General features: G+C 43.5%; 1 protein-coding gene across 1 annotated transcript in view; it reads left to right on the top strand.

Moving 5' to 3' along the window:
- The window catches only part of LOC131483170 (cytochrome P450 3A6-like), a 112,563-nt gene that overhangs the window by 17,166 nt on the left and 72,852 nt on the right, over positions 1-22,545 (top strand). The window contains exon 4 of the mRNA XM_058680496.1: positions 18,428-18,480. Coding sequence (XP_058536479.1) covers positions 18,428-18,480 — 53 coding nt within the window. The remainder of the gene's footprint in view (positions 1-18,427; positions 18,481-22,545) is intronic.

Below are 22,545 nucleotides of genomic sequence, written 5' to 3'. Positions count from 1 at the left end.
CTTAACCACATTCTGTGACCACCCCATTCACATTTCAATTATAGTTTATATATGATATATGACATAACATCCATAACATAACATGTTATGCATAACATCATATCCTCTTAAATTAAGGCAAACATGTGGTATGTAACCTTTTGGGATTGGCTCATTTCCCTTAGCATTATGGTTTCCAGTTTGGCCCATTTGGCCACAAAGAACTATATTTTGTTTTTTTTAAGAGTTGAGTAGTATTCCATGGAGTAGATGAGCCATAGCTTTCTTATCCAATCCTCTGTTGATGGGCATTTTGGTTGCTTGCATGTTTTTGCAATTACTGATTGTGCTGCTATGAACATAGGAGTGCATGTTGGTTTCTCATAAAACAGACGTTGTGGATATATTCCTAGGAGTGCTATTGCTGGATCATACGGTATGTCGATTTTGAGTTGTTTGAATATTCTTCATATTGTTTTCCATAGAGGCTGTCCCAGCCTGCAACCCCACCAGCAGTGGAGTAGGGTTCCCTTTTCCCCGCAACCTCGGCAACAAGTGTTGTTGGTACTTTTATTCATGTGGGCCAGTCTTACTGGCATCAGGTGGTACCTCATTGATGTTTTAATTTGGATTTCCCTTATTGCCAGGGAGCTTGAGCATTTTTTCATATGTTTATTTGCCATTTGGGTTTGTTCCTTTGTGAAGTGTTTGCCCATTTCCCGTGCCCATTTCTTGAGTGGCTTGTTTGTTTTCGTGTTTTGGTTATTTTGTAGTTCTTTGTATGTTCTGGAGATTAGCCCTCTATCACCTACGTAGTGGGCGAAGATCTTCTCCCATTCTGTGGGTTGCTTTTTCACTTTGTTAATTGTTTATTTGCTGTACAGAAGCTTCGTAGTTTGATGAGGTCCCATTTGTTTGTTTTGGTCTTGATTTGTATTGCTTTTGGTGTTCTTTTTTATTTATTTATTATTTTTAATTCATTAATTACATTGTATTATGTGACACAGTTTCATAGGTACTAGGATTTTCCCCAACCCTCCCCAAACCCTCTCACCATGGTGGATTCCTCCACCTTGTTGCATAACCACAGTTCAAGTTCAGTTGAAATTCCCCCATTGCAAGCATATACCAAACATAGAGTCCAGCATCTTATTGTCCAGTCAAGTTCAACGACTTCTTAGTATACCTTCTCTGGTTTGAAGACAGAGCCAGCAGAGTATCATCCCGATCGATTAAAATCTCCAACATACCATCAGCAAAAATTTACATCATTATGGAATTAATTGACATAGTAATGAGTAATCAATATGTTAAGAGTAAATGCGATTTCTTATCCACCTTCTGTGACCACCTCATTCACATTTCAATTTTAGTTTATACACAACATATAACATATATAAAATAACATGTTATACATAACATCATATTGTCTTAAATTAAGGCAAACATGTGGTATTTAACCTTTTGGGATTGGCTCATTTCCCTTAACATTATGGTTTCCAGTTTGGCCCATTTGGCCACAAAGAACTGCATTTTGTTTTTTTAAGAGCTGAGTAGTATTCCATGGAGTAGATGAGCCATAGCTTTCTTATCCAATCCTCTGCTGATGGGCATTTTGGTTGCTTGCATGTTTTTGCAATTATTGATTGTGCTGCTATGAACATAGGAGTGCATGTTGGTTTCTCGTAAAACAGACACTGTGGATATATTCCTAGGAGTGCTATTGCTGGATCATACGGTATGTTGTATTTGAGTTGTTTGAATGTTCTCCATACTGATTTCCATAGAGGCTGTACCAGCCTGCAGCCCCACCAGCAGTGGAGTAGGGTTCCCTTTTCCCCACAACCTCGGCAACAAGTGTTGTTGGTACTTTTATTCATGTGGGCCAGTCTTACTGGCATTAGATGGTACCTCAATGATGTTTTAATTTGGATTTCCCTTATTGCCAGGGAACTTGAGCATTTTTTCATATGTTTATTTGCCATTTGGGTTTGTTCCTTTGTGAAGTGTTTGCCCATTTCCCGTGCCCATTTCTTGAGTGGCTTGTTTGTTTTCGTGTTTTGGTTGTTTCGTAGTTCTTTGTATATTCTGGAGATTAGCCCTCTGTCACCTATGTAGTGCGCGAAGATCTTCTCCCATTCTGTGGGTTGCTTTTTCACTTTATTGTTTCCTTTGCTGTACAGAAGCTTCTTAGTTTGATGAGGTCCCATTTGTTTATTCTGGTATTGATTTCTATTGCTTTTGGAGTCCTTTTTAGGAAGTCAGGACCTACCCCTAGATCTTGCAGAGTATTTCCAACATTTTCTTCCAAAGGTTTCAAGGTTTCTGGATGTAGGTTTAGATCTTTTTTCCATTTAGATTTGATTTTAGTGTATGGTGAAAGATGTGGGTCTTTTTGTTTCTGCAGGCTATTTACCAGTTGTCCCAACAGCATTTATTGTACAGACCTTCCCATTTGCTTGGATTGTCGTTTGTCCTTTTGTGAAAGACTATGTGGCTGTACCTGTGGGTTCCCATCTGTTGATTCTTTTTGGCTCCATTGATCTTCTTCTCTATCTTTGTGCCAGTACCAGGCTGTTTTGATAACCACTGCCCTATAGTATGTACAGAGGTCTGGAACTGTGATTCCCCCTGCTAACTTCATGTACTTCAGGATGTTTCTTGCTATTCGTGTTTTTTTGTGTTTCCAGATGAACCTTTGGATCATTGTTTCCAGTCCATGAATAATGTTTTGGGCAATTTGATTGGAATTGCGTTGAATGTATATATTGCTTTTGGCAGTATAGACATTTTAATGATATTGATTTTACCTATCCAGGAGCATGGGATGCTACTCCATCTTTTGAGGTCTTGTTCAATTTCTTTTTTAAGTAGTTTGTAGTTTTCCTCAAATAGGTCTCCTACATTTTTGGTTAGATTAATTTGTAGATACTTTATAGTTTTCTCTGTTATTTTGAATGGTGTCTTGCTGGTTAGCTTTTTTTCCATCTTGGGACTGTTTTTATATACTATGGCTGTTGATGCTTGTTCATTAATTTTGTATCGTGCCACTCTACCAAACTCTCGCATAAGTTCTAGCAGTCTCTGTATTGAGCCTCTTGGCATTTTTGTATAAAGAATCATGTCATCTGCATATAGTGAAAGCTTGACTTTTTTGTTTCCCATTTGGATTCCTCTCATTTCCTTGTCTTGTCTTATGGCCTCAGCAAGTACCTCTAGGACTATGTTGAATAGCAGTGGAGAAAGCGGACATTCCTGTCTTGTTCCAGATCTCAGTGGGATGGGATCCAGTTTTTCTCCATTCCGCATGATGCTGGCATTGGGTTTTTCATATATTGCTTTGATTATGCTGTGGATTGTTCCTTCTATGCATAACTTAGTTAGGATTTTTAGCATGAAGTGGTGTTTGAGTTTGTCGAAAGCTTTTTCTGCATCTATTGATACTATCATCTGATTCTCGTTTTTCAGTTTTTGCATGTGGTGTATCACATCTGTGGATTTCCGTATGTTGAATCATCCCTGTATTCCAGAGATGAATCCTACTTGGTCCGGTTCAATGATCTGTCTGATGATCTTTTGAATTCTGTTGGCTAGGATTTTGTTGAGTATCTTAGCATCGATTTTCATCAGAGATAGGTCTGTAGTTTTCTTTCTCTGTTGGCTCTCTATCTGGTTTTGGAATTAAGATAATGTTGGCTTTATAGAATGAGTTTGGAAGGGTTGCTTCCTTTTCTATTGTTTTGAAGATTTTGTAGAGGATTGGGGTTAACTCTGTTCGGAATTATTTGTAAAATTCTGTAGTGAAGCCATCTGGTCCTGGGATTTTCTTTGTTGGGAGGTCTTTAATCACTGATTCAATTTCTGCTTCCGTTATGGGCTTGTTCAGTTCGTTTGTTTACTCCGGGCCAAATTTTGGCAGGTTTTATAAATCTAAGAACTTTTCCATTTCTTGGTGGTCTTCTGATTTGTTGGAGTAAAGCGCTTTGTAGTAATTTCTAATTATGTTCTTAATGGTTGCCGTGTCTGTTGGTATGTGGCCTTTTTCATCTTTGATGCTTGTGTTTTTCTTTGTCAGTCGGACCAGTGGGCTGTCTATTTTGTTTATCTTTTCAAAACACCAGCTTTTTGATTCATTGATTTTGTGTATAGTTGTTTTTATTTCTATCTGATTAATTTCCTCCCTTGTTTTGATGATTTCTTGTTTCCTGTTGTGTGTGGGGCTCTTCTGCTGTTGTTTTTCCAATTCCTGGAGGTGTGTGTTTAGTTCCTGTATTTTGCGCCTCTCTTTGGACTTGACATGTGCTCCAATTGCAATGAATTTACCCCGTAGTACTGTTTTGGCTGTGTCCCACAATTTTTGGAATGTTGTGTCGGAGGTTTCATTGGTTCCCATAAATTTTTTTATCTCATTTTTAATTTCTTCTCTGATCCATTGTTCGTTTAATAGCATATTGTTCAACCTCTAAGAGTTTCTGTATTTCCTTGGGCATTTTAATTGCTTATTTTCAGTTTCATTCCGTGGTGGTCTGAGAGGGTACCTGGTATAATTCCTGTCTTGTTTAAGTTATTTAGATTTGCTTTGTGTCCTGTCATGTGGTTGATCCTGGAGAAGGTGCCATGTTCTGCTGAAAAAAAATGTGTAATCTGTGGTCTTAGGGTAAAAAGTTCTATAAATGTCTACCAAGTCCAGTTGTTCTATTGTTTGTGTGAGCTCTGTTGTTTCTTTGTTGAGTTTTTGTTTTATTGATCTGTCTATTGTTGTTAGCGGGGTGTTAAGATCACCCACAATTATTGTGTGCATATCTATGTCTTCCCTTAAGTCTGTAAGTAATTTCTTCACGTGGCTAGGAGTGTTGGGATTTGCTGCATATATGTTCACGATGGTAATTACTTCCTGATGGATCAATCCTTTTACCAATATATAATGTCTTTCTTTGTCCTTTTTGATGTCTGTCAGCTTGAAGTCTATATCATCTGAAATTAGGACAGCTACCCCAGCCTTTTTTTCTCATCCACATGGAGTGAAATATCTTTTTCCATCCCTTCACTTTCAGATTCTTAGAGGCTTTTCTGGTTAGATGTGTCTCTTGTAGGCAACAGATAGTTGGGTCTTGCTTGATGATCCATTCCGTTAATCTGTGCCTTTTGATTGGTGAGTTTAGGCCATTTGTGTTAAGAGTTAATATTGAGAGGTTGCGATTTTGCCCTGCCATACATATGTGTTTTTGTGGGTGTTGGTTTCTGTTTGATTGCCCCTCCTTGTGTGAACTTTAGTGGGGAAACCTTCCTGTTTTCCATCTTTGCTTATGATTTGCCCTGTTTTTTCTGGATTTAGCACATTTCTAAGGAGATTTTGTGGAGCTGGTTTTGTGCTGGCATATTCTTTGAGTTTCTCTTTGCTATGTTCGTATCTGATTTCGTTCTCAAATATAAATGAGATTTTTGCTGGGTACATTATTCTTGGTTGACAGTTGTTCTGATTCAGGATTGGGAAGATCTTTGTCCATTCTCTCCTTGCTTGTAGGGTCTCTTCAGAGAAGTCAGCAGTGATTCTGATTGGTTTTCCCCTATATGCGATCTTTGCTTTGTACTTGTTTCAGGATTCTTTTTTTTTTTTTTTTTAACTTTTTTTTTAATTTTATTTTAAATTTATTAATTACATTGTATTATGTGACACAGTTTCATAGGTACTGGGATTCTCCCCACCCCTCCCCAAACCCTCCCACCATGGTGGATTCCTCCACCTTGTTGCATAACCACAGCTCAAGTTCAGTTGAGATTCCCCCATTGCAAGCATATACCAAACATAGAGTCCAGCATCTTATTGTCTAGTCAAGTTCAACGGCTTCTTAGGTATACCCTCTCTGGTCTGAAGACAGAGCCAGCAGAGTATCATCCCGATCAATTAAAAGCTCCAACATACCATCAGCAAAAATTTACATCATTATGGAATTAATTGACATAGTAATGAGTAACCAATATGGTAAAAGTAAATGCGATTTCTTATCCACCTTCTGTGACCACCTCATTGACATTTCAATTTTGGTTTATACACAACATATAACATTCATAACATAACTTGTTATACATAACATCATATCAAATTAAGGCAAACATGTGGTATTTAACCTTTTGGGATTGGCTCATTTCCCTTAGCATTATGGTTTCCAGTTTGGCCCATTTGGCCACAAAGAACTGCATTTTGTTTTTTTTAATAGCTGAGTAGTATTCCATGGAGTAGATGAACCATAGCTTTCTTATCCAATCCTCTGTTGATGGGCATTTTGGCTGCTTCCATGTTTTTGCGATTACTGATTGTGCTGCTATGAACATAGGAGTGCATGTTGGTTTCTCATAAAACAAGTGTTCTGGATATATTCCTAGGAGTGCTATTGCTGGGTCATACGGTATGTTGTATTTGAGTTGTTTGAATGTTCTCCATACTGATTTCCATAGAGGCTGTACCAGCCTGCAGCCCCACCAGCAGTGGAGTAGGGTTCCCTTTTCCCCGCAACCTCGCCAACAAGTGTTGTTGGTGCTTTTATTCATGTGGGCCAGTCTTACTGGCGTTAGGTGGTACCTCATTGATGTTTTAATTTGGATTTCCCTTATTGCCAGGGAACTTGAGCATTTTTTCATATGTTTATTTGCCATTTGGGTTTGTTCCTTTGTGAAGTGTTTGCCCATTTCCCGTGCCCATTTCTTGAGTGGCTTGTTTGTTTTGACATTTTGGTCGTTTTGTAGCTCTTTGTATATTCTGGAGATCAGCCCTCTATCACCTAAGTCGTGTGCGAAGATCTTCTCCCATTCTGTGGGTTGCCTTTTTACTTTGTTGATTGTTTCTCTAGCTGTACAGAAGCTTCTTAGTTTGATGAGGTCCCACTTGTTTATTTTGGTCTTGATTTCTACTGCATTTGGAGTCTTTTTTAGGAAGTGAGGGCCTACCCCTAAGTGTTCCAGTGTGTTTCCAACATTTTCTTCCAAACGTTTGAAGGTTTCTGGATGTAGGTTTAAATCTTTTATCCATTTGGATTTGATCTTAGTATATGGTGAGAGATGTGGGTCTATCTTTTTGTTTCTGCAGGCTATCAACCAGTTGTCCCAACAGCATTTATTGAACAGACCTTCCCATTTGCCTGGGTTGTCGTTTGTCTTTTTGTCAAAGATTATTTGGCTGTATTTGTGTGGGTTCCCATCTGGTGTTTCTATTCTGCTCCATTGATCTTCTTCTCTATTTTTTTTGCCAGTACCAGGCTGTTTTGATAACCACTGTCCTATAGTATGTCCAGAGGTCTGGGACTGTGATTCCCCCTGCTAACTTCCTGTTCTTCAGGATGGTTCTAGCTATTCGTGTTTTTTTGTGTTTCCAGATGAACCTTTGAATCATTGTTTCCAGATCTGTGAAGAATGTTTTGGGCAATTTGATTGGGATTGCGTTGAATGTATATATTGCCTTTGGCAGTATAGACATTTTAATGATATTGATTTTACCTATCCAGGAGCATGGGATGTTACTCCATCTTTCTAGATCTTGTTCAATTTCTTTTTTAAGTAGTTTGTAGTTTTCCTCAAATAGGTCTCCAACATTTTTGGTTAGGTTAATTCCCAGATACTTCATGCTTTCCTTTGTTACTTTGAATGGTATCTTGCTGGTTAGATCTTTTTCCAACTTGGGGCTGTTAGCATACACTATGGCTGTTGATTTTTGTTCATTAATTTTGTACCCTGCCACTCTACCGAACTCTCGCATAAGTTCTAGCAGTCTCTGTATTGAGCCTCTTGGCATTTTTGTATAAAGAATCATGTCATCTGCATATAGTGAAAGCTTGACTTTTTTGTTTCCCATTTGGATTCCTCTCATTTCCTTGTCTTGTCTTATGGCCTCAGCGAGTACCTCTAGAACTATGTTGAATAGCAGCGGAGAAAGCGGACATCCCTGCCTTGTTCCAGATCTCAGTGGGAAGGCTTCCAGTTTTTCTCCATTCAGTATGATGCTGGCATTGGGTTTTGCATATATTGCTTTGATTATGTTGTGGATTTTTCCATCTATGCCTACCTTGGTTAGTGTCTTTAGCAGGAAGGTGTGCTGGATTTTGTCGAAAGCTTTTTCTGCATCTATTGATACTATCATGTGATTCTTGTTTTTCAGTTTTTGGATGTGGTGTATCACATTTATGGATTTCCGAATGTTGAACCATCCCTGCATTCCAGGGATGAATCCTACTTGATCTGGATGAATGATCTGTCTGATGTGTTTTTGAATTCTGTTGGCTAGGATTTTGTTGAGAATCTTAGCATCAATGTTCATCAAAGAGATAGGTCTGTAGTTTTCCTTCTCTGTAGGATCTCTGCCCGGTTTTGGGATTAAGGTAATGTTGGCTTCATAGAATGAGTTTGGAAGGGTTGCTTCCTTTTCTATTGTTTTGAAGAGTTTGTAGAGGATTGGGGTTAGTTCTGTTCGGAATGTTTTGTAGAATTCTGGAGTGAAGCCGTCTGGGCCTGGGCTTTTCTTTGTTGGGAGTTCTTTAATCACTGATTCAATCTCTGCTTCAGTTATGGGTTTGTTCAGGTTGATTGTTGCCTCTGGGCTAAGTTTTGGCAGGTTGTGTGAGTCTAAGAACTTTTCCATTTCTTGGTGGTCTTCTGATTTGTTGGAGTACAGTGCTTTGTAGTAATTTCTGATTATGTTCTTAATGGTTGTAATGTCTGTTGTTATGTTGCCTTTTTCATCTTTGATGCTGTTAATTCTTGCTTTCTCTTGTTTTTTCTTTGTCAGTCGGGCCAGCGGTGTGTCTATTTTGTTTATCTTTTCAAAAAACCAGCTTTTTGATTTGTTGATTTTGTGTATGGTTTTTTTTATTTCTATCTGGTTGATTTCCTCCCTTGTTTTGATGATTTCTTGTTTCCTGTTGTGTGTGGGGCTCATCTGCTGCTGCTTTTCCAATTCCTGGAGGTGTGTGGTTAGTTCCTGTATTTGACGCCTCTCTTGGGCCTTGACATGAGCTCCAATTGCGATGAGTTTACCCCGTAGCACTGCTTTGGCAGTGTCCCACAAGTTTTGGAATGTTGTATCAGAGTTTTCATTGGTTTCCATAAATTTTTTGATCTCATCTTTAATTTCTTCCCTGACCCATTGTTCGTTCAATAGCATATTGTTCAACCTCCAAGAGTTTCTATATTTCCTTGGGCATTTTGAATTGCTGATTTCCAGTTTCATTCCGTGGTGGTCTGAGAGGGTACATGGTATGATTTCTATCTTTTTGAAGTTATTTAGATTTGCTTTGTGTCCTATCATGTGGTCGATCCTGGAGAAGGTGCCATGTACTGCTGAAAAAAATGTATAATCTGTGGTCTTAGGATAAAAAATTCTATAAATGTCTACCAAGTCCAGTTGTTCTAATGTTTGTACGAGCTCTGTTGTTTCTTTGTTGAGTTTTTGTTTTGTTGATCTGTCTATAGTTGTTAGCGGGGTGTTAAGATCGCCCACTATTATTGTGTGTGTATCTATGTCTCCCCTTAAGTCTGTAAGTAGTTGCTTCACGAAGCTAGGCGCATTGGAATTTGGTGCATATATGTTCACGATTGTAATTACTTCTTGATGGATCAGTCCCTTCACCAATATATAATGTCCTTCTCTGTCCTTTTTGATGTCTGTCAGCTTGAAGTCTAGGTCATCTGAGATTAGAACAGCTACACCAGCCTTTTTTTCTCGTCCATTGGCATGAAATGTCTTTTTCCATCCTTTCACTTTAAATTTCTTACAGGATTTTCTGGTTAGATGTGTCTCTTGTAGGCAACATATAGTTGGGTGCTGTTTGATGATCCATTCCGTTAATCTATGCCTTTTGATTGGTGAGTTTAAGCCATTTGTGTTTAGAGATAATATTGAGAGGAATTGGTTTTGGGCTGCCATGAGTGTAAGTGTGCAAGTGTGTATTTGCGACTATTAGAGTTTTTGATTGGTTGACTTTTCTTGTATGGATTTTAGTGGGGAGGTCTTCCCATTTGCCATCTTTGATTTTGGTTTGTATTTTTTCTTTCTGGGTTTAGCACCTTCCTGAGGAGATTTTCCAGAGCTGGTTTCGTGTTGATGTATTCTTCGAGTTTCTCTTTACTGTTGAAGTATTTGATTTCATTCTCAAATATAAATGAGAGCTTTGCTGGGTACATTATTCTTGGTTGGCAGTTGTTTTGTTTCAGGATTTGATAGGTTTTACCCCATTCTCTCCTTGCTTGGAGCGTTTCTTCTGATAGGTCGGCTGTGATCCTGATTTCCCTTCCCCTGAAAGTAATCTTATCCTTTTTTCTTACTTGTCTTAGAATGGTTTCCTTGTATTCACTTGAAGGTAGCTTGAGGACCACATGTCTGGGAGACAATTTGTTTGGGTCGTATCTACTGGGGGTTCTTTGTCCTTCCTGGATTTGTGCTAGATTTATATTTCCAGTATTCTGGAAGTTCTCCTGTATTATCTCATTGAGCACTCGTTGCAAGCCTGTCTCCTTTTCCACTCCTTCGGGAAGGCCTATTATTCTAATATTTGATTTTTTGAGGTTGTCTTTCATTTCCTGTATGGACCTATTGGCTTTCTCTAGATTTGTCTCCAACTGTTTGATGAGCTGCTGCCTTTCATTCTGATTGTCTTCCAATTCTGATATTCTGTCTTCTGCTGTGTTCATTCTGTTGGTTAGGCTTTCAATTTTGTTCTCTATATCAAGGATTCCCTTTTTGACTTGATTTATTTCTGCAGTGATATGGTTTTCGAATGCCTTAGACTCTTCCCAGCGCTTTTCACTCTCTCTGACGAATTTCATCATTAGCTTCTTAAAGTCCTTATCTGTTAGTTCCTCTATGTCTTCATCTTGCATCTCAGATATTGGGATTAGTTTTTGGTTGTATTGGGAGGGAGTGCTTGATCTTTCCTCTGGGTCATTGCTTTTTCTGATACTTCTCCTCATTGTGTTTTTACTTCTTGTTGTTTTGAGATTTTAGCGGTGATTCAGCTGAGCCGGCTCTGGTTTGGGGTCTCCGGCTGAGCCCAGCAGGGCTTACTGCCTGAGTCACCAGCTGCTTTCAGGGTCTGTAGATCACAGCCCCGAGTTGGGTCAGGAGGCTTTGTGGGCCAGCCCTAGTGCCAGGCCCCTTCCCCTGTGGCTCCCTCTCAAAGGCAGTTCCCTACAGATTCACTCTGCCGAGCCGCGCCTGGGCTTTGGGTCACAAGGCTAATACAGCGGGGCTCTCTGCCTCAGTGCTGAGCCGAGACTCTCCTTCAGGGCTTGAGGTTAGCACAGCAAGGGCTCCTGCTGCTCGGAGCCTAAAATCCCCAACCCCGGCCTGTGCTGGGCTGGAGATCTCCGCGGCCCCAGTGCCAAACTCGGAAGCGCTGCTCCGCCGAGGGCTGCAACACCACAGGCAGGTCTTTCCGAGCGGGCTCCTGCTGGGAAAACCTGTCCGGCCAGTTCAGCTGAGCCCGCTATGGTCTGGCCTCTCTAGCTGAGCCCAGCTGGGGACTCCGCCCTGAAGAAGCCACTTCCTCAGCTGCACTCTCTCAAGGATGGAAGCGGATCTCTGAGAGGCACAGAGCCCTTTAGGTGAGACGTGCCCCCACTAATCTGCTCCTCTGCCCAGGACGTGAGGCCCTGTCGAGCGTTGCCCAGCCTCTGGGGCTCAGGGCGAGTCCAGCAACAGGATCCACTGACTCTCCCGCAGCCAGTCCACAGCTCGGAGCCGATATGGGGATCTCTGAGCCCCAGTCCCACAGTGCTGCTCCTGTTCCCTCTGCACTCTCCCAGAGCCGCTGAGCAGCGGGTAGGCAAGCCTCTGGGAAATCTCCCCAGCTTTTCCTCCACTTCTGCAGGGATAATGCACCCAATGATCAGTCCAGTAGCCTCCTCTGGGGGCTCCTGCCTTCCAGGGGACTGGTGCCCCTGTCGGTGTGGGCGCCTATCCTTCTAGCCGCCTCTGTTTTCCCTGGGGCGGTTGAGCCTCTGCCGCCTTCCCCCTGCCTGGGATCGTGACTCACCAGGTTTCTCGCGGCGTGCTGTATTTTCTTTCCTACTTTTTGCGGCTGTTCCTTCACACTGTGTAGATCTTCTTGCTTTAGTGAACTCCAGTGACCTTCTCGCTCTTCTCCCTACAGTTTCGCGCCTCCTGGCCTGTTTCTCTGCTGGATCGGCTCCCCTCCTTCCCTACTCCACCCTACACCAGCTCTCTGCAGTCGGCCATCTTTTTCAGTCCCAAGTGGTTTTGATAGTTCAACAGTTATGAATTGCTGCCAATCTCACCACTCCAAGCATGATGAAGTCGTTGAAGAATCCACTGATTGACATAGTCCATCTTGGAGTCTCCATTTGCCCAGTTTTTCGCTGCAAACACATAGCTGAGGTGGTTAACTTATTCTGCCCTCTATCTTTTCATGGTTAGGTTTCTGAGTCCAGCAGTTCGATTGGAGGAATCCCCAAAGAAACTTTGCTTAGGTGTTCCCAGACCAGATTCCTGTATGTACTAGCAAGTCCAGGGCCAGGCACAGTCCATTGCCACGATCAGCTGGTGGTTGCAACTGCTGGATTGGTTCCATTTTCAGCCCTGTTTTCCACTGAAACCAATGGATGCTGTCCAGCCTGGTTCTGCCCAGCACTACTCGACCCTCACACAGACCAGTGTGGCCTCAAGCCTAGTCAGAGCGACCCACAATAAATCCCGCAAGGCCCGCCCCCTACCCTGGTTTGCCAGTATGTGCATCAGACCAGTCCAGTCTGTCCCACATCCCATTCGGCAATTGTACATGTCAATGGATTTTGCAGCTTAGTTCCATCTAACCAGCTCAACTATCCAGCCCTCACGGATGCTGTTGGCTGTCTCTGTCTAGCCACCCCAGTTCCTGTTCTACTTTGTGTGCCCTTCCGTGGGGGTGGTAACTCAAGAGGGAGGAGCCCTCTATTTCCCTCCCTGGCCACTCCCACTCCCGGATTATGCACTCTCCAGGTGGTTCTGTGGCTTAACTTGACAGAATTAGCCCTCAGTGTCAGCAACTGCTGTGGCTAAGCCCAAACAACCCTCACCCACTCTGATTGCAGATTACACCAGTAGGATCAATCAGCCAGCCTGGTTTTTCCCTGATCTGGTCCACATGCAGTGCACAGGTGTTATAGCCCTGCCTAGTCTGGTCTGCCCCCATCCCACCTCACGCTCTCCAGTGGGAGTAGCTGTCCAACAAGGGAACCACCCCTTTTTCCCCTGCCGGCTCTGCCCCCTTCCTTCTTGGTTGTCACATGTGCTGTTGGGTGCTGTGGTCACATCCAGCACAGGCAACCTCACCTTGGCTTTCTGTGTTGTGTACCGCTTTTGTTGCAACCAAACCTGGCTTGACCCACACTGTTCTGGTGTCTGGATTAGCCAGTGGATGACGAGAACTGATTCAGCCTGATCTGCACCCAACCCTTGCCAAGTGTATGCCAGTGGGATAATTTTGATAGCCTGTTCTGGGCTGTTTCCTTTCATGCGTCTTGTGCTTACCTGCAGGGTCTGTGTCCCGCCAGAGGAGTTGCCAGGCTTCTCCATTAGAACCCCTCAGAATGCCAGTGCACACCAGTGGGTCCACGAACCAGCACCACTCAGTTCACCTCCTGTCCCAGTAGGAATAGTGGCTTTTCCTGACTGGCCCCCAACCCAATCTGGGTCTTGCTGTTGGATGTTTCAGCCCAGCCACGGATCATCCATACAGCTCACACATTGTTCAGTCAGGGCTGAGACCCAGCCTAGTCCATCCCACATCTACCCTGGTCCTCCAGAACACCCGAAGGTGTTGCAGTCTGGCCTGGCCCATTGCATCCAGTCCACACTTGTGCCAAGGGAGACTGCAACTGTATCCTGACCAGAACACAGCTTCTCTTCCAGTCCATGCACCCTTGGTGGGCACCTCAACCCAGCTAGGGTGTTGCCTTAGTTCCCCAACTGGTCCTGTTCCCAGCCATAGATGGTTGCTCTGACTCAGCTTGGCGCTGCCCCTCACCTGTCCCGACCCTTGCCTTAGACACTGTGGCTTAGTGTCAGTGGCTCACGTAGACCAGTAGGTGCAAGAACCTAGCTCGGTATGTCTTGTGCTCCATCCTGGTTTCTGATTTTACATATGGGCAAAGATTTGCTCAGTTTTGCCCAGTATGCCCATTCCATTGCCAATTCATACATTGCAGCTGTTGGAGCGACTTTGTCCAGTTTGTCCGACCCCCAAATCTGAATCACGAGTTTACCAGTTGAACTATGACCCACCAGGGGAGTTTCCCAAGTTCCTTCACTAGATCCCCTCCCAGACCTAGTTCTCATACATGCCATTGGGTTTTAGGCCAGTGCCCGGCATAGTCTGGCCTTCCTTTTGGCCTTGCATGAGCTGGTGAACATTGCAGCCCGGCCCACCCCACACCCTATTCAGAATGCACATTTGGGTTCTACTGCCTTGACCAGTCCAGACTGTTGTCAGTTCTTTAATCTGTGATTGATGACAGGCTACTTGGTCACACCTAGTTTAGTCCATCACCACTCCATCTCTTGAACTAACCCATGGGGTTAGAATTTCCATATGGTTTTGTCCACACATCCCCCACAGAATCTTCCCCCTGATATGGTTCTTTTTTTTTTTTTAAGATTTATTATTTTTATTACAAAGTCAGATATACAGAGAGGAGGAGAGACAGAGAGGAAGATCTTCCATCCGATGATTCACTCCCCAAGAGAGCCACAACGGACTGGTACGCGCCGATCCGATGCCGGGAACCAGGAACCTCCTCCAGGTCTCTGATGTAGCTGCAGTGTCCCAATGCATTGGGCCATCCTCGACTGCTTTCCCAGGCCACAAGCAGGGAGCTGGATGGGAAGTGGGGCTGCGGGATTAGAACCGGCGCCCATATGGGATCCCGGGGCTTTCAAGGCGAGGATTTTAGCCACTAGCCCACGCCACCAAGCCAGCTGATATGGTTCTCTAGTGTGTTTGTTAATGTCATGGCCCTGCCTAATGTGACCAATCTCCGCTGGGTCAGTTCTGTTTCCAGGCCTGTCATCCACTTGAACCAATTGGTATTGTGTTCCAGATCAATCCTGCCCACTTCTTACTCCATTTTCATGCAAACCAGTGGGAGCTACAGCCTAGTTGGGGCGTCTCCCCATAACCCCCCACCAGGCCTGCTCCCTTCCCTAGTTCCCATGCATGCCAGTATGTACCACAGGCTTGTTTAGTCTGTCCCACATCCCATTAAGCTCTGGTACTTGTCAATGGGCATTGAAACATGGTTCAACTCAACTAACCTACTATCCAGGCCACACACATACTGGCAGGTGCCTTTCTGTCTAGCCACCCCTGTGCCTGTCCTGGTTTTCATGCTCTCCAGTGGGAGTAGCTAACCATGAAGGAGGTGCCCACTATCTGTCTACTAGGCCACTCCAACTTCTGGATTATGCACTCTCCAGGTGGTTCTGGCATTTAACTTAACAGAATTGGCCCTCGGTGCCAGCCTCTGCCATCTGATGTGGCAAAGCCCAACCAACCCTCACCCACTCTAATTTCCTGATTTCTGTTTTTTTCTGTGAGTTAAGGATTGCTTGATCCTACCAAGTCCACCCCCTTCTGGGTGCATCTCGGCCCACCCACATCCTATTTTAGGATGCACCTTCGGGTGGTGCTGCCTTGACCTGCCAGATTGCCATCGGTTTCTTTACCCATAAGTGATGGTAGGTGCCATGGTCACGCCTAGCTTAGCCCATCGCCACCCCAACTCATGAGCTAGCCTGTGGGACTTGTATTTCCATAGGATTGGGCTCACCTTTCCCCCATAGAGTTTACCCCTCGACTAAATTCTCTCACTCACTAGTTGGTATCTTGACCCTGCCAAATGTGACCAGTCCACTATTCCACCACCCAGTCAAGTAATGGTATATAGCCCTACCAGACAGGCCCCCATCCACAGCTTTGGTGTGGACTGGTGTGTGGCATTCAGTGATGCTTTATGCTAACAACCCATCTCAGGATTCCTAATTTGGCTGGTGAATCAGTCTGGCCCAAATAGATCTTTTGTATATTCCCCTTGAAGTCATCAGGTCTCAGTTCCACTCTTGCCCTGAAGTTTCCTGACCATGTTATTGGTAATCACGAAGAATTCATGTCTCACCTATACTAAAGCTGGCCTTATTCATGGGTGTCCCTAAGCAGCTATTTCATATTGTAAGAACCCCAGAGCTTGCTGCTGGGCCACCAGCATGCAGAGCCTGGCACCAGTTGATGCACTGGCCGCCCAAATCCAAGGACTCAGTCACTGCCTTTCTGCAGTGACCTTGGCCTGAGTCCCCTGCATAAGATCCCACCCGGCAGGGGCATCCCGCCACAGCCACACTGTGGGGAATTGCAAGCTGCCCCCATCCCCAAGGTCCGGAATCCTGGAATTCTGACAAGTTTTAATTTACTAACGTTCTGACAGATGTTTGGATCACTTCCAGGTGATGGAGAAGTTTAGTCTGGGCTCAAAATCCTATTTACCTCAGTAAAAGAGGGCATTTTGGAGTATGGTATGGTGGCCATGCAGCTAAAGTCCTTACCTCGAATGCTCCAGGATCCCATATGGGCTCTGGTTCTAATCCCAGCTGCTCTGCTTCCCATCTAACTGTGTTTGTGGCCTGGGAAAGCAGTTGAGCATGGCCCAAAGCTTTGGGACCCTGTACCCACATGGGAGACCTAGAAGATCTCGTTGATCATGGTTTTGGTTCAGCAAAGATCTAGCCATTGTAGTCACTTGGGGAGTGAATCATCAGACACAAGATTTTCATCTCTGTCTCTTTTCCTATCTATCTTTCTATTTATCTGTTTGACTTTGCAATGAAAATAACTACATAATTAAATAGGGAATGTTTGTGTTTCATCAACACTCGATGTTCAGCTGTGACTTGATATTTACACTGTGTGAGCATTATGAAGAGAACTTTCAGTTTTCGTTGGCACTTTCTCAGGAACATAAAGCAGAGCTTGGTATTTGGACAATGCAGCATGTGGACACCATGTTGACTCATGAAGCTGTATGCTCAAGATTCCAGTTTTCCTGACTGCAGCAGAGGTCATAATAATGTTTGGTCTCTTCTCCATGCATAGCTTTGAAACTTTAGTTTATTAAGCACGCAGCTATTTACGACCAGAATATTGAACGTATTTTATGTATTTATTTGTTAACAAGTAGTTCGGGGAGAGGAGATTCAGCTTTGATGTGCTTGTGTACTGTGCAAATGCCTTCAATATCCATGACTACACTGGGTCAGAAGCTCAGAAGTTCAACTGAATCCAGGTCTTCTGAGTAGAATGGAGGTACCCTGTTAGTTGAGCCATCCCTCATGCAGCCTAGGATGTGTAACAGTGGAAATTTAAAGTGAGGAGGCAGGCCCAGATATGTGACACAGATACTCAAATATAAGGGAAATGACTTAGCTACTATGCTGGAACGCACGTCCATATGCAGTTATTATAATATCCTGGGTCGGGGCACAACTAAGTAGCCTAGCAGTTAAAGATCTTGCCTTGTAGCAAAGGAATCCCATATGGGCACTACTTCTAATATTGGTGGCCCTGCTTCCCTTCAACTCCCTGCTTGTGGCCTGCAAAAGCAGTAGAAGATGGTGCAAATCTTTGGGACCCTGCACCCTTGCAGGAGACCCAGAAGAGGCTCCTGGCTTCTGGCTTCGCACTGGCTTAGCTTAGGCCAATGCGATCTCTTGGGGAGTCAATCATTGGATGGAAGTTCTTCCTCTCTGTATATCTGATTTTTTAATAAGAACAAATATATCTTTAAAAAAATAGTATGCTGGGTTCTGTGTGTAAAGGTGATATTTGCTCCTCTTGCCCATACTGTGATCCAAAACTGGAAGGTGAATTCACATGCATTCTTTCACCAATGCATTTTCTTACTCAAAAAACATACCCAAGAGTGACCTACATTTTTGAGAACAAAAGAGATTAACTGATGTCTTTAGCTTCTTAATTCTGTCAGAAGTCTAGAAATTTCATGAGATCTAGAGAAGTGAGTGGATGGATCCCTGCGAACCTCACAGCTTTCCTCAAGTCTCAGTTTCCTCAAGTGCTTATGGAGGAAAATAATTGCTGGTTTAGGAGATTTATGGAGACCACAAAGGCCCAGGAAAATTCTTCACAGTGACAAGGGTTGCGTCATATTTGTAGACAAGGTTAAGCCACCGGGTTTCCACAATATTATGGAAACTCCAGATTGCCTTTCAATTCTGCACTTCAAATGTCTTCTCTCTTTTTCTCCCAGGTACCTGCAAATTTTGAGATTCTGGATAATTAAAGTATAATAGTATTAAGCTAGTTGTAATTGCATTTTGTTCAGTTTACTTCAAATGTATCGATATCAAGTTTACTCTGTTTACAATAATAATCACATATCATTTCATTTCCCTTCACAGGGTATCTGGGATTTAGACATGAAATGTTTAACAAAATATGGAAATATGTGGGGGTGAGTATTTGGAAAACTTCCTCATTCTGGTGAGGTACTCACTGTATAAGGGACAATCTTAGTTCAGAGCCTTTTGACATAAGCGTATCCAGGGTAAAGTTGTAAAGGCTTGTTCTACCAAAGACTGCATATACCCCAGGTGTCAGTGTTTGAATTTGGTGTAAATGTTGTAGGTCATCGACGTTTTCAGCTGTTGTTGGCCAAGGGGCCCCAATCTGAACAGGGTATGGTTGTTTTATATTTTGGTTGCTTTTGGATCAATAATTGGGTATAATACATTTTTCCAGGACATTCTAATATGCGTTTGTGTCTGCGTGATAGCATATCTTCTGTCTGTTGATTCCTTTTATTTATTTTTTGAAGGTTATTTTATATTTTTTATTATCTTTTGGACAATCTTGACATAGTTAATTATGGTAAAAAGGTTCAAGGGCTACAGGGAAGTGGGTAAGACTATTATTTCCATATTGTTTCCTTCATGTATCTGAGGTAAAGGAGGTTATTGAGGGAGAGGCCCCACCCAGTTTCCCACCAACCCCAAGTCCCGCTTGCGGGGCATGCTCTGAGATACTTGCTTAAGTGGTTTTGATAGTTCACCAGTCATGAATCGCTGCCAGTCTTGCCACTCCAAGCACTATGAGGTCGTTGAAGAATCTACTGGTTGACACAGTCCAACATACAGACTTTGTTTGTCCAGTATTTCGCTGCCAACATATAGCTGAGGTGGTTGATTGACTTGTTCTTTCTTCTTTCTTTTCTTGGTTAGGGTTCTGAGTCTGCCATTTCAATTGGGGAGATCTCCAAAGAAACTTTGTCTGAGGTGTTCCCAGACCAGATTCTTGTTTGTTCTAGCAAGCACAGGGCCCGGCACAGTCCATCACCATGATCAGCTGGTGGTTGCAGTTGTTGGTTTGGGTCTGTTTTCAGTCCCGACTTGCACTGGAACCAATGTTGCAGTCCAGCCTGGTTCTGCCCAGCACATGCTCGGCTCTCACATAGACCAGTGGGAGCTGCAGCCTAGTTGGAGAGACCCACAATAACCCCCATCAGGCCCACCCCCCTACCCTGGTTTGCCAGTATGTGCAGCAGACTAGTCCTGTCTGTCCCACATCCCATTTGGCTCTCATACATGTCAATGGATATTGAAGCTTAGTTCCATCTAACCAACTCAACTATCCAGCCCTCACGGATGTTGTTGAGTGCCTCTCTGTCTAGCCATCCCAGCCCCCGTCCTAGTTTTCATGCCCTCCCGTGGGAGTAGTGACCCAAGAGGAGGAACCCACTATTTCCCTCCCCATTCTCTCTCAGTCCCGGTTTATGCACTTTTTGATTGGTTCTGTGATTTGATTTGACAGAATTAGTCCCCAGTGCCAGCTTCTGCCAGCTGATGCTGCGGCTAAGCCCAAACAACCCTCACCCACTCTAATTTATGCTTGCACCAGCAGGAATAATCAGCCCAGCCTGGCTTTTCTCTGATCTAGTCCACATGCAGTGCACAGGTGTTGTAGCCCTGCTTAGTCTGGTCTGTCCCCATTCCAGCCCACGCTCTCCAGTGGGAGTAGCTGTCTGGCGAGGGAACCACCCTTTAATACCCTTGCTGGCTCTGCCCCCTCCCTTCCTGGTTCTCACATGTGCTGGTTGGGTGCTGCAGTCACATCCAGTACAGGCAACCTCACCCTAGCATTCCATATTGTGCATTGGTTTTTGTCGCCACCAAACCTAGCTCGATCCACACTCTGTTCTGGTGTTCAGATTTGCCAGTGGATGACATGAACTGATTCAGCCTGGTCTGCCCCCGACCCATGCCAAGTGTATGCCTGTGGGAAACTTTTCATTCTTAGGGTGGGGGGCGGCCTGAAACTTCTGCAGGGTGGTGGCGGCAGGAGGCGCCCCTTGGAGGTGGAATTCGGCCAGGGACCCAGGCCAAAGCGGATGGTGGGCGGGCCCTTGGCTTTGGGCGAGCTCTGAGGTCTTTATGATATGGAATAGCTGCTTGGGGACACCCATGAATAGGGCCAGCTTTAGTGTAGGTGAGACAGGATTCCTGGTGCTATCCAGGAACAGGGGCATGAAACTTTAGGGCAACAGTCATAGTTCCCCTTGGCACTAGTGTGGACTGGGACTGGATGCACCAGGCCAGGCCAGACCCCAACACCGTCTGCTGTCCTGGAGGACAGGGTAGATGTGGGACAGACTAGGCTAGGTCTTAACCCCTACTGAGCCATTTGTGAGCCATATGTGGGTATGGACGAGCCATGGCTGGGCTGAAATATCCAACAGCATGAACCAAAATGGGTTGAAAGTCAGCCAAAAAAAAGCCACTGTTCCTGATAGGACAGGAGGTAAACTGAGTACTGCTGGCTCATGGACCCCCTGGTTTGTGCAAAATCTGGCACTGGGAGGGGTTGTGATGGAGGAGCTTGGGCAACTCTTCTGGCAGGACACAGCCCCTACAGGTAAGCGCAAGAAGCATGATAGAAACAGCCCAGAATAGGCCATGGAAGGTTTCCCACAGGCATGTTGATTGCTTTTAAGAAAGTATCTAAATCCTGTTACCTAAAGATAATATTTAAAATGTGATTTTGAAAGAATGATTATTGGTCAAGCTGGCATGGTGGTATAGATGGTTATTTCTCCACCTATTAGTCGTGGCATTTTATATGAACTCCAGTGTGTGTCCAGCTGCTGCACTTCTGATCTGACGCTCTGCTGACTGCTTGGGAAAGCAGTGGAGACTGACTCAAAAACTGGGCCCCTGACCCATATGGGAAACTAGAAAGAATCTCCTGTTCACATATTTGCTTCAGTTCAATTCTGGCATTTATGGCCAATTGGGGAGTGAATCAGAAGATTGAAAATCTTCCTTTTTGTATCATTTCTTCTCTCTGTGGAATATACCTTCAGAAAAATGAATGAGTGAATTGAATTCTTTAGAAAAGAGAGAATAACTGATAGGTACTAGTAAATATGTTGTATATATACATCATATCTATGCAATATATATGCCTATATGTATGTATTAGTCTCTGCAAGTGTATGGGTTTTTTGTTTTGTTTTGTTTTGTTTTGTTTTTCAAAAATTTAAACCAATAGTTTTAGCAAAGATAAGTATACAAATTTCTTTGCTTTTTTTCCCCTGAATCTAGTGAGTAAACATAGGGTTATTTAAACTATTTGGTCTCTCTTGGGTTGATATACTTGATGACATACAGGGCACACTTTTCATTTTCAGCATTCATAAAGAGGTATAACTGATAGGATTGGAACCTATGTGCAACTGGGAGAAGACTTTGCCTCTTCCTATTTTTTTTTTTAATTTCAGATCTTGTCTCATCAAACTCTTAGAGCTGGTCCAGGAGCTTCTGAGGTGACATGGCCTACAAAAGTGTTCTAAGAACATGCAGCACTGGACCTCTTTTCACTCAATCCTAAATTCCCCTTGCAGGATTTACTATTTGTCAGTCTTAAATGATTCACTTGCCTTTGTGTTTTAGTTGCATAATATCTTTTTTAAAAAAATTGCGAGACATACAGAAAGAAGAGCATCTCTGCCATTAGTTGTTTCATGCCACCAATGCCAAAGAATGCTAGGGGTGGTAGGTGGGAGGAGCCAGGAGCATAATCCAGACCTCCCATGAGGGTGACAGGAAGCAACCACCTGTGTGATCACCTTCTGTACCTCAGGATCTTCTTTGACATAATATGGAATCTGGGGTTGGATCTTCAATTTGCACTCAGCCAATCAATGCAGTATAGGATGTGGTGACTGACTGCCATCGTCACTAGTAAGGAAATGCTCACTCCCTTATTTGACTTCATGCTGTTGTAAATTTTCTATTTTTCTTCCTGTTCTTTATCTTGTTTTATGGATTTCATGTAAAGGTATGTATGGTAGCTGTGTAAGAGACTATCATATCCAGACATGAAGACACAATGTAGTATGCATCTCAAGTTCAAAATCACAAATGGACTCACAATGAAAGTGTTACATATACCATAACAACAGGATGCTGGACTCTCTGCTACTATGTATACATATAATATCAGGATACTTAAACAGCAGAAT

Source organism: Ochotona princeps, chromosome 24 (genome assembly GCF_030435755.1).
Source record: "Ochotona princeps isolate mOchPri1 chromosome 24, mOchPri1.hap1, whole genome shotgun sequence".
NCBI classification, from domain to species: Eukaryota; Metazoa; Chordata; class Mammalia; order Lagomorpha; family Ochotonidae; genus Ochotona; species Ochotona princeps.
This window is presented reverse-complemented; position numbering and strand designations above follow the sequence as displayed.